This window comes from Lissotriton vulgaris, chromosome 2_2 (assembly GCF_964263255.1).
Source record: "Lissotriton vulgaris chromosome 2_2, aLisVul1.2, whole genome shotgun sequence".
Classification (NCBI taxonomy): Eukaryota; Metazoa; Chordata; class Amphibia; order Caudata; family Salamandridae; genus Lissotriton; species Lissotriton vulgaris.
The window spans coordinates 155,944,163-155,956,328 of NC_141688.1; the positions used below are offsets into that span (position 1 = coordinate 155,944,163).

The window sequence follows — 12,166 nt, forward strand, 5'->3', positions numbered from 1 at the left end:
TCTATGTTATAACATTCAGAGATTTTCGGTTTCAATACAACTTTTAAGAGGCGGTCCTCGAGCATTTTTCTAGCCGTTTTGCACCATTTAATGTGGAATTGCAAAAAAACAAATTTTGCCCCAGATCAGGTCATGGAAGGATTTTTGCAACGGGCAAAAATCGTTAATTGGATCATGTGCCGTTGCTGAACATATGTTACACACAATCAATTTACATTTGGCATAGAGCTCGTCGCAACCAACCCCTAGTACATGAGTAACAATGTATTTGAAAATATCAAACAGATTTTGTTTGGTTTGCTTCATCGTCTAAGATTAAAATGAACTAGTTCATTCTCAGAGCAACAACTCACTGCTTTCTTCAGTCTTGCAATACTGACCTTTCTAAAGTGGTCACCAATGAACCGAGATGTTGCAGGCCCTCACAGCTTTAAGTCACGCATCATATGTCATCCATCGCTATTCTTTTTGATTCATTCTACAATGTCCTGCTATAGCTTTCCAGCCAGACTATTTATGCGTCTTTTTACCAGTCACAGTAGATGTTTTTGCATTTTATTTGTGTATGAGAAAATCAAAAGTTATTGAAATTAAAGAATTGTTACCCCTCCTTTACCTTAGTAAAACAATAAAATAAACTGAAGACATAGGGACAGATTTACTAATTTCCAACAGAGCATAGCAACAGAATTGGCCATGCTGCACTGCATAAGGGGGACAAAATAGCACAGAGCTATCACTATTAAGATTAACTAGCTGCTCTGTCTTCTCAAGCTATGGCACTCTTACTGCCTCGTTCATAGTGAATTGGTGGAGGGCAGCGCCGCCAGTCTTCTTGCTGCGCTGCCCTACACCCATGTGAAAGGGCAAGAATGCACCGTATTAATCAAATACAGTGAATTCCTTTTCTTTCCCCCTGCACTGGCGCACAATTTGCAGACCAGCACCAATGCAGGCCCCCTTGCACCAAGGTTTTAGGGTGTCTGCATTGCATGATTGATCGTTTTTGTGAATCCAGAGAATTGTTTTACTCTTTCACTGTGTGCTGCAGCACACATGGTAAGAGGAACAAACACAGAGAAATACAAATCTCCCTACTATGCCTGCTCTGATGAGGCGTAAGGTTTTCCGCGGCCCGGGTTTATGTGATTAAGTAAATCTGGGGCAGCTCAAAATTATTGGTGTAGCACGGGAAAACCCACCACAATTACTCGGTGCAGAGTAAGGCAGTGCAGCTACTCGCACAGTATTGCCTTACTCGATATCTATGAGGCCACGCAAAGTGGCTTCCGTGGCCTCATAGATATGGCTGAGAGGTTTGCACCGCTAGAGTGTATTAACGAGTGACGCACCGGCGGCTCAAGACTCCCGTAACTAATCCTCCTAAAGAATATTATATTTATTATTATTATTATATTTCTTATATAGCGCCAGAATCGACCCCCGAAGGGGTATCTCCGCGCTTGCCTTGGGAACCCATCCTGGTTTTTCCCTGTGAGATAGCCCCTACAGGGCATCCCCAAGGTGAAAGCCAGGCATCCCGCCGCAGGGGGCCGTTGTGGAGATTAAGCAAGCTTAATGCCCAGAGTTGCAGAGCGTGAACCCATGATTAGGTCACCGAAGCAAGAATTATCGAGTCCGTGGACATTTGAGCTCAACACCCTGCCGCGTCGGGAATCGAACCCTGGTCCCGGGTCTGACCTTTGCTTCAGGGTCTGCCTGCTCTAACCAGTGAGCCACACTTCTCCACAGCCTCACATAGGTAAGTGTGCACCGTAGCAAAGGCTTTATACTGGACGCATTTTCTTCCAGTGCAAATTCCTAAGTCTAGACAAACATGGAAGGAACCCACACAATGGATGGATGCTGCGAACGTCAGTACTCATGCATGGGCTTTTTTTTTAATTAATACATTTCTCCTTGATATTGCTTGCTTCAAGGAGGCCGCTTCCCTCCCCCCCCCACCCCGCCCCCACACACCCTCTACTACCTTTCACAAAAGCTTCACTTTTTCATTACTTCTATTTTAAAATGTTCATATTTTATACTAAAGGTTAAAGCAGAGACACAAAAGGTGTTTTTATTTCAAATGCTGTCTTGCTATTTGCAAACCCTTGATGGACTATCAAAACGTGTTTTGCAATTCCTTTTTTTCATTTTTCAGGGGGGACTGAAAGCAGTGGTCTGGACTGATGCCTTCCAAATGGTTGTCATGGTTGTGGGGTTTTTAAGCGTTCTGATTCAAGGAACCATTCGCAATAATGGAACAGCCAACATTTGGAATATTAATATTAATGGATCGCGTCTAAACGTATTTGAGTAAGCAAAATAAAACATGACTGCTTCCGCTATATATTTGAAAACCAGCAATTTACATGTGTAATGTCTGCATTTGAAATATCCTGACCTTTTAGAAGACAATGAATTTATAGTAATATTTCATTAGCATTACCATGTTTTTCCAAGCTTGGATTTGTAAGCAGTTTGTTCACAGGTCGCTCTTGCTAATGCTACATGTATTTTACCTGCTGCAGTTTTAAAGTTTGTTTTGATTTTGCATTGAATGTGGGACGGTCCCCCAAGTAGCTTGTTCTGACACTTTGGGCCAAATTCAATCCAAAGAAAACACAGGAATTAAATCTCGGGGCTTGCTGTAGAACATTTCTGAGTGTTTTGGAATTCAGAGTGATGTATTTTCTAAGATGGTCTTTTCCTAGTACTCCTCATGATGTGCTTGCCAAATATACTTCTAGATCCACACATGCCTTTGGGTAGAGTGGATTCTATGAGGTGGGGTAGAGGGTAAGTATATTTAACACAAGCTGTTCATCTAAAACATGTGAGAAGTGATAGTCTGACAGACAAAAGGACACAGGGATGTGGCTGTCTGTTCCTTGAGCAGAGACAAGGCCACTCGTTTTAAAGCATTGTGGTTAGATGTTGGAAAGGACAGAGTAGTAAAAGAGTTGACAACAAAGAACTACTTCTGGAACAATGTGAGTGATTAGAAGATGGAGGGCTCAATGGGTCATATTATGTACAGCAGGGTTTAATGGACTGGAGTAGGGCGATGAGCTCATATGGCTAGTGGGTAGGATGAAGGCATGCACAAAATGAGATTAAAGTGGAAGGGTGGTGAGGAAAGTTTGCTAGCTTGCTGTTTTGAGAGTACCTTAGTGGAGTAACAGGAGTAAGAGTGATGCTAACAGGCGATGCGATCCTGGTAGTACACTGAAAATATCCCTAATACTGCAAATTAAGGGATTTACTAATAGTGTAGTTTTTTAGATCTTTGTTTACAAAAGGTCTCAAACTACTTAAATTCACATCGGCATTCAACTAGAATAACAGCTGCATTGCGTTACCTTGGCCCTTCCTACATTTTTTATAAATGGAATGTATGGAGGTAATCATATGCCTTGTGTAAAGCTGCATGGACTTGGAATCAGTACAATGTGATCGTATCCCACGTCCTGAAATGGCAACCAGCAAAGAAAACACTGTCTCGAGGCTTGTAAATCAAAGCCTTTATGTCCACAAAGCCAGGCCTGAGTTATCAAATCGGAAAGGATGACGGGGAAGAAGTTCCCTCGACCAACGAAGGCTAAAACATGTCCTCTTTTGCTAAGGGTTCTATTATCTTTATTTTTTACATACATTACTGAACGGATTCACAATAAACCATGCAAAGGCAGTGTGCTCGTAAATGCCCTAGTTTCATTTCTAGCTTGGTGGGATTCTGTTGAGGGTTTCACAGAAAACATTTCGACGTGAGGTAAATTACGAAACCCTGCTTCCCCTAATAAGGTAGTTTATAATAATAATAAGGTAGGTTATGGAGCGCCTAGTTACGCCATCCCGGCGTGTCCCCGCGCTGTGGAGAGCAAAACCCGCCAAATACCATCCACAAAGCACATATCCGTATGAATGCTCCCCTAAATAGTAAACAGATAAGTTTTAAGGAGATTTCTGAACTCCCATGCCTTTTGATGAATCTTCACAATACTTGCCATGGCAAACCTAAACTAGATATATTTTACCTCAGGAAAGTCTTGTACAACATTTTCCAGAGTTTCTATTAAAATAAAAAATTATTTTTAATTAAAGCTCTGACTTAATCATAATTGCAACGCCACTATAGCTTAATCTGTATTATTGAATTGTGAAGAATATTTTCTTTTTTTTGTTTTTATCCTATATATTTTACTGCATCTCATGAAAAGAAACCCTGTGTTCTGATACAAGGGAGCCTGGACTTTTGCAAAGCACTCTGATACCCATCTGGGTCTGGTTCGCGCTATATAAATGCACATAGAAAATAAAATAAATGCTACTTGACAAACTGTGCATTCGCAATGGCTTGACCATTCTGCCCCTTCTGTATTTCCCCAGTGAGCTAGAGGCTCAGGGGATGCTTTCTGAACTCGATGGGCTGTCAGGCTACGTTCTAATCTCTGTCTACTACACTGTGGTCCTTATGGAACATTTGGGCAGGGATGATGTTGGTTTCAAGTTTGCCACTGCTACAGAAGAGATGACACTAGTATTAAGGCCCAATAAAAACATTTTGGTAAATAGGTTATGTGAGATTGTGGCTTGTTTTAAAAATTTGAATTCATATTCTATTTCCAGAAAATGTGAATGTACACTTGAAAAGAGTTGTCCTCCTGTTGGACTTGGCCCTTTTTGCAGGGTTATCCCTAAACTTTTTGCTTCTTTCTCCTATTTTTCCTGACCTGTTGTTTTTGATTTTAGGACTCTGGGCACTTTACCTCTGCTAATCAGTGCTAAAGTGCATATTATTTCTGTGTAAATTGTAAACATGATTTGTTTTTTATGATTAGCATATCTGATTTACTGGCAAACCCCTATTAAAGTGTGCTGAGTGTGCCAGGGCCTGTAAATCAAATGCCACTAGTGGGCCTGCAGCAATGATTGTGCCACCCACACGAGTAGCCCTGAAAAGTTATCTCAGACCTGCCACAGCAGTGTCTGTGCGCAGTTTGTTAACTGCCATGTCGACCTGGCAAGTGTACCCACTTGCCAGGCCCTAACTTCCCTTTTCTTACATGTAAGGTAACCCTATGGCAGGTCCAAGGCACCCCTCTGGTAAGGGTGCAGTGTATGTGAAAGGTAGGACATGTACTGGTGTGTGTGACATGTTCTGATAGTGAAATACTGCCAATTTTGTTTTTCACTAATGAAAGGCTATCTTGCTCCATAGGATAGCATGGTACTTTATTTATAAAATCCTATAAATATAACTTCCCACTGGCCCAAGATAGAGAAATACAGTTTAGGCTCTATGAACTCAGAATTTAAAAACACATCTTTTTAGTAAAGATGGTTTTTAAATTGTGTGTTTCAAAATGCCACTTTTAGAAAGTAGGTATTTTGTTTGTTTAACCATTCTGTGTGCCTCTTCCTGTTCATGTATTGACTGTCTGGTTTTGGAGTGACAGGGGCTGGGGATGTGCATTCTCTCAGACAGCCACATAGGGAGGGGCGGAATGTGTGCCCTGCCTTTCCTGAATGAGTCAGTGCTGGGCTGATTAGTCCTGGCCTGCATTCAGAGTAGGGTGAGGAGTTCTCACTAGCACCTGAATAGGCCCAATCTGCGTTTAGAGTGTTAGGAGGAGATTTCCCTTGTACCTGAGTAGGGCCTGTCTGCCTTACACAATGCTGTCTCCATCTCCTGCTGGGCAGCTGCAACAGAGAGGAAAAAACTGGTTTAGACTGTGCTAAGAGACCCCTGCACAAAGAGAACAAAGACATTTTAGGTATAAGTATTAGACCTAAAACCCCTCAACTTTAGACTACTTCTGGAATCAAGAGGACCCTTTGCCAAGGCGAAGAGCTGTAGAGACTGAGGAGAAGTACTGCCCATAATGTGTGCCTGGGGTTGGCCTGCAATTGCTGTTTGTGCCAATGAAAAGAGAAGGACTTTGCTGTGTGCTGTGTCTCCTGCTTGAGGAAAGTCTCCATGGGCTTGAGTAGAGTTTGCCTCCTATTTTGAAGTTTCAGGAACACAAAGACTTCCCCTCCCTGCTCCCCTGAACTTTCTTGCGGGGAGTTCTGACCTGCCAGGAGCGGCCTGTGACTGTTTTGGGCTTCTGAAGGTTGTTTCTGCTGTTGGGAGCTGGAAAACCAACGCAACTACAAGAAAATCTACGCATCGCTCTTCTTATGGCAGTTTTCCGACGCAACGCCGTGGTACTAGAAGAATCTCCCTGCATTGCAGTGCCACTGCTGAATTGACACAGCGCCTGTCGCCGCTGCAGAAATTGACGCATCGAGGGATTGCGGCTGAAGAAATCGACTCAGCGCCGTTCGACGCCGCCTCATCGGACACCGACGCATCTTGGATTTTCACTCATCGTCCCTGTGCGGCAAGTTTTCCTCAACGCATCACCCGCGATCGGAGTCATCTCAGAATCAACGCATCTCTTTCCCCTACAGACCTGACCCGACGCACCGCTCCCCTATGCCCAGCGGAACTGTTGCATCGCATACACGAAGGTTTCAGGAAATAACGCATCTCTTTGTTTTTTTATGCTTCCCATCGCTGCAGCTGTTTAGATTGGTGTATTTTGTCGCAACGACGGGTACTTTGCAAGAAATCATGCACCAATAGTTTTCTATGGACTCAGTTGCTAAAATCTTTTGAAAGTTATTTTTCTTAGTACTTGTATGTTATATTTTTGTCATTTTGATATTGTTGAATTTATATAAAGATACTTTATGTTTCAAAACTTGTGTGGTGTCCATTTGTGGTGTTATCACTGTATTACTGTGTGTTTTGAGTACAAATACGTTACACATTGCCTTTGGGATAGCCTATCTGCTCCTTCCAAGCTACAAAGGGGTGAGCAGGGGTTATCTAAAGTGTTTATTCCCCTTACCATGACTAGAAGCAAGGGTCCCTATTTGGACAAAGGTACCTACCTATGCCAAATATAGACCCCTATTTCTAACACCTTCCATATATTGTACCTGAGTGTTATAATATTTTGTGTGAGCCTACTGGGGTGTATATGTCTTACAAAGTACTCTAATCCAAACATTGGTTTGTGAGCAAAACTTAAAATAAAGTTTGTTGTTTTAAAATTTAGGAACGAACCTAATATAAAGAAAAACAAGTGCAATCTACATTCCACAATACCCATGTACCAGTAATTGTATCAAAAGGCTAATATTTAATGTAAATTGAACAAAAACATATTGCAAATATATACACATTATTAATGGCGCTCATACAGTTACACAAACAGTCTTATAATTATGTGCAATAAAAAGTGTAAACTAAACAAACAGTGGCTGAGGAAAAGTACAAAGAAACAGATTTCAAAATAAAACATAAATACACAATACAACAATTGTGTCCTTTTTCATTTAGGCCACTTTACAAGCGTCAACGATGTTTCAACCCATGGGTACTTAGAGGGGTCATCATCAGGAAAAAGCATCATATGTAGGAGCGTTCACTGTAATTTCTCAATGAACACGAAGAAGGAATCAACATTAGTCGTGCATCGGGCACTTAAACAGGAAGATTGTGGAAAATGAATCTCTTGGTATGTCTGAAGAATTCACACGGAAATCCTCAATTTCAAAATTGTGAGCATATGTGCCACAGATGGCTGTCAGATCCAAATAGATATCCAATAATCAATGGTACCAATTATGTGAATTCAAGGGATCAAGGTCTGTACAAGCAATTGATGTAGGGTCATGACTTCACAGTCTGCCGCGTCCGATCGGCATGCCGGGTCAGAAAGAAGTCACGGACTATGAAGTTATGATCCTACACAGTCCCTTGGATTTCTGAAACATATTAGTGGCTGAGAAGGAACCTTGCCATGACTGTGATGTGCCGTTTGACAAGGTAGACCATAGAGTTCTTATGTGTCTACTCAAGGTACCAATCACATTCACAGGTACTTTATTCAATTACATCACATTTTTTTCAGAATAAAGTTTTATTGCTTTTACACATTTGAAGTACAACAATCATTGATCAGGCCCACAATTGAAAAAGGAGAAAAAAAATACCGCCCCTCCCTGATTTACAATCCTCCATGAAGCTCACCCAGATGTATTAGCTACTCTCTCTTACGTATCTTTGTAGTCCATCAATGTCTGAGATCTAATAGATCTCGGGTACAGCATAGTTGTCAATTGGGCATACATATACTTTATCAAGGTTCGCATTTCTGTTCATTTGTATGACTCATGTTATATAGATCCTATGGTAGTTTTCCATTTAAAACATCAACCACAACTTACTTGCCTATTTATGGATTGTCGGGATTATGGCAGATTTTCATTTACCTGCTATCAGTTTCATCGCCACCCAGATCATGTTAGTTGCTACACTCCAATTCGCATTGGTGAGCAGTTTGTAGTCTCTGAGTCTTATGTGGGTCTAGGTGCAACAAAATGATAGCAGAGCCAGTTTGTAATGAGTAGCCCAACCACCCCCTCAAATGACTCATTTGAGGGGGGGACAGGACCACCAAATATGTATATCGTCTATGTCTTAGCTGTATCCCCTATAAAACTGACCAGAAGTGTGAAAGTACATCTCTTGTAGTCGTTTGGATAACATGTGCCATAGCATCAGGTATTGATAGAGACTCTTTATTTTGCACAGTTTGTACATGAAAGGTACATCTGACCAGAATTCTTTCATTGACCCAAACTCCACCCTCAGAGGCACCCTCGAATACCGTCCCCCAGGATCATGTCCCCAGTTTAGCGACTCCATTGCCGACTTCATCAGCATGCATGCCCTGACCTCCACCGACTACATCCTCCTTGGAGAACTGAACTTTCACTTTGAGAACAACGACAACAACACAACGACCCTGATCGATAACCTTGCCAACCTCGGACTGAAGCAACTCGTCACAACGCCCACCCACTCCGCCGGCCACACACTCGAACCCGTCTTCTCCTGAAGCCCGCACATCTCCGTCAGCCACACCACCGAACTACTCTGGACCGATCACTACTGCATCCACTTCGCTTTACAGAAACCCACCACATACCACCACACCCAACAGATCCCCCGCCGCTGCTGGAGCAAAATCACTGAAGACCAACTACATGCAAACCTTGCTCTCAGCCCACCCACCAAACCCTCCAACACCGACGACGCTGCCCACACCCTCAGAAACTGGATGGAGGACTGCGCCAACACCCGCTTCCTGATGAAGAAACCCACCACCAAGACACCAGCAAGAGGACCAGCTTGTTCACCCCAGAACTCCTTGCCTCCAAGCAAGCCTGTCGGAAACCAGAGAAGGAATGGCACAGTGAACAAACTCCGGACAGCCACGCAGCACACAAGGACGCCATCCGCAACCACCACCAATTCATCAGGGCGGCCAAGAGGACCTCCTTTAAAGACCGCCTCGACAACAACAAACACAATAGCAGGAAGCTCTTCAACATCGTGAAGGAACTCTTCAACCCCAGCTCCAACACCAACAACATCCCGCCGTTGCAAGCTCTGTGCGACTCCCTCGCCACCTTCTTCCACCACAAGATAGCAGACATCCACAACAGCTTCAACACCCAGACAGCCCCAACAGACAACAACACAACAGACCACCATCGTCCACGAACCCCGGGTAGCCTGGGCCAGCATGAGCATCGATGACACCATCAAGACCATGAGCACAACCCACTCCGGCTCTCTGTCACACCCATACCCGCACCATGTCTTCAACAAAGCAAGCAGCTCCATCGCACCCCACCTGCACAACGTTATCAATCCCTCCCTCGAGACTGCGACCTTCCCAGAGAGCTGGAAACACGCCGAGATCAAAGCCCTACTCAAAAAACCTAAGGTAGACCCAAGAGACCTCAAGAACTTCCGACCCATCTCTCTGCTCCCCTTCAAGGCCAAGGTCATCAAGAAAATCATCAACAGACAGCTAACCTGATACCTCAAAGAAAACAGAATCCTGGAACCTTCCCAGTCAGGGTTCCGTAGCAACCACAGCACTGAGACTGCCCTCATCGACGCCACCTACGACATCAGGACCCTGCTGGACAATGGTGAGATCGCATCATTCATCCTCCAAGACCTCTCCACCACCTTCAACACCGTCTGCCACCGCACTCTACGCACACGCCGCAGGGTACCGAGACAAAGCTCTGGAATGGACAACATCTTTCCTCTCCGGTAGAACCCAGAGCGTCCGCCTCCCCCCATTCCTTTCCAAAGCCTCCGCGATAATCTGCGGTGTACCCCAGGGATTAACCCACAGCCCGACACTGTTCAATATTTACAAGGCCCCGCTCACACATGTCACCCGACAGCACAACCTTAACATAAATTCCTACGCAGACAATACTCAACTGATCCTCTTCCTCACCAAGGACCCCATCACCGCCAAAGCCAACCTCCACAAAGGTATGAAGGTTGTCGCCGACTGGATGAAGATCAGCCGTCTGAAGCTGAACTTGGACAAGACGGAGGTCCTCATCCTCGGATCCAACCCTTCAGCCTGGGAGGACTCCTGGTGGCCGTCGGCACTGAGGGCAGCCCTGACACCCACTGACCACACACCAACCTGGGAATCATCCTCGACTCAAGGCTCTCAATGACCAAGCAAGTCAACACCGTCTCCTCCTCCTGCTTCAACACCCTCCGCATGCTCTGCAAGATCTACAGATCAACAAGAGGATATCCTCAAGCTCCTCATCCGTGCACAAATAGAACTCCACTAGACCGGCCCAGCATACCTCAACAGACGGCTCTCCCTCTACATCACCAACCGCCAGCTACGCTCCGCTGACCTCTCACTCGCCACCGTCCCTCGCATCCGAAGAACAACCACCTCGCTGCCAAGACATGGAACACCTTCCTGCTGAGCCTACGACAGACCCAAGACCTGCTGACCTTCAGGAGGATACTCAAAACCTTGCTGTTCCAACAGTAGCAGCCCCCCCTCCCCAGTGCTTTGAGACCCTCACAGGTATGTAATGCGCTTTACAAATGGTTGATTGATTGATATGCCAATGTGTCAGGTATTTATAGAGACTCTCTGTTTTGAATATTTTTGCACATGATTGGTATATCGAACAAGAGATTCTGCAAATATTTCATTTAAATATTGTGCTTTAGAACCTTTTACTATCTCCTCATATAGGACTATTGCTCGTCCGGGCATTTTTCACAGAATAGATATTGGAGACGAGCACCCTAGGTGACGTGTATTTAGGGACGAATGTTTCCCAGTCAGTGCGCAGTCTAATAGCCGCCATTCTGATGATTGGGTGTAAAACTCAATGTTGCAGCTGCCAATACTTTATGCATATGGTTTACCCTCCTTTAAACTTTATCTTTCATTGTTACAACATTAAGATTTCTTCCTTGTGAAGGAGGTCCCAAAGCATCCAACACCCTCCATCTACCCAGCAGTCCTCTCTATATGTCAAGCTCCCTGGCATCTGGATTTCTCATCAGCAGAGTATATGTGACAGTAACACTGTCAAGCCGCGCCTCTCAGTAAACATGTTCCCTAGTTCCACTGTGGGTCTTAGTATCTCGGAGAGGTAGCGTACTAGAGGTATAGCGTCTTTGGCCATCCAAGGTTTTACCCACAGCACCTGTACTATTATTTTTGCATATGTATGAATCCAGTGCGTTTCCATTTAGTAAAGAGACCATTTGTAAAATACTGCGATCTGTCAGGAGTAATAATATTGTTTTATATATCTGTGAGCCACAGCCCTTTCGAGCGTCTATGAAACTTTAGGAATGACCTCGCAATGCAAGATCTCTTTCCTTCCCATACAAAGGAATCAATGGCACCTTGTAAGATTTTTAAATCTGTGCTCAGGAATTCTCACTGGCAAGGCCTGGAAGCCATACAGTTATCTAGGCACTATATTCATTTTAACTGCAAACTAATTGTTTAGCCATGAAAAATACAATTTTCCACCTGTACGTCGGTGGTGACTACTTTGAACAGACTAGGGTAATTAGCTGCGTAAAGGTTTTGCAGTTTAGGAGTAATATAATTGGCCAGGAATTTGTTTTTTTCTGTGGCCTACCTGAACAGCATTGCCTCGGTTAGTACCTCTTTCACTGCTGGCAGCGGTCCCATTCCCAGTACTTTATATTTTGTTAACTTAACCCCCAAGTTCTATC

General features: G+C 44.0%; 1 protein-coding gene across 3 annotated transcripts in view; it reads left to right on the forward strand.

The window, feature by feature from the left end:
• Positions 1-12,166, forward strand: part of LOC147729175 (sodium-coupled monocarboxylate transporter 2-like) — a 278,703-nt gene that overhangs the window by 158,055 nt on the left and 108,482 nt on the right. For all 3 annotated transcript variants that reach the window (XM_086959488.1, XM_086959486.1, XM_086959487.1), the window contains exon 5: positions 2,165-2,319. In XM_086959488.1, coding sequence (XP_086815614.1) covers positions 2,165-2,319 — 155 coding nt within the window. The remainder of the gene's footprint in view (positions 1-2,164; positions 2,320-12,166) is intronic.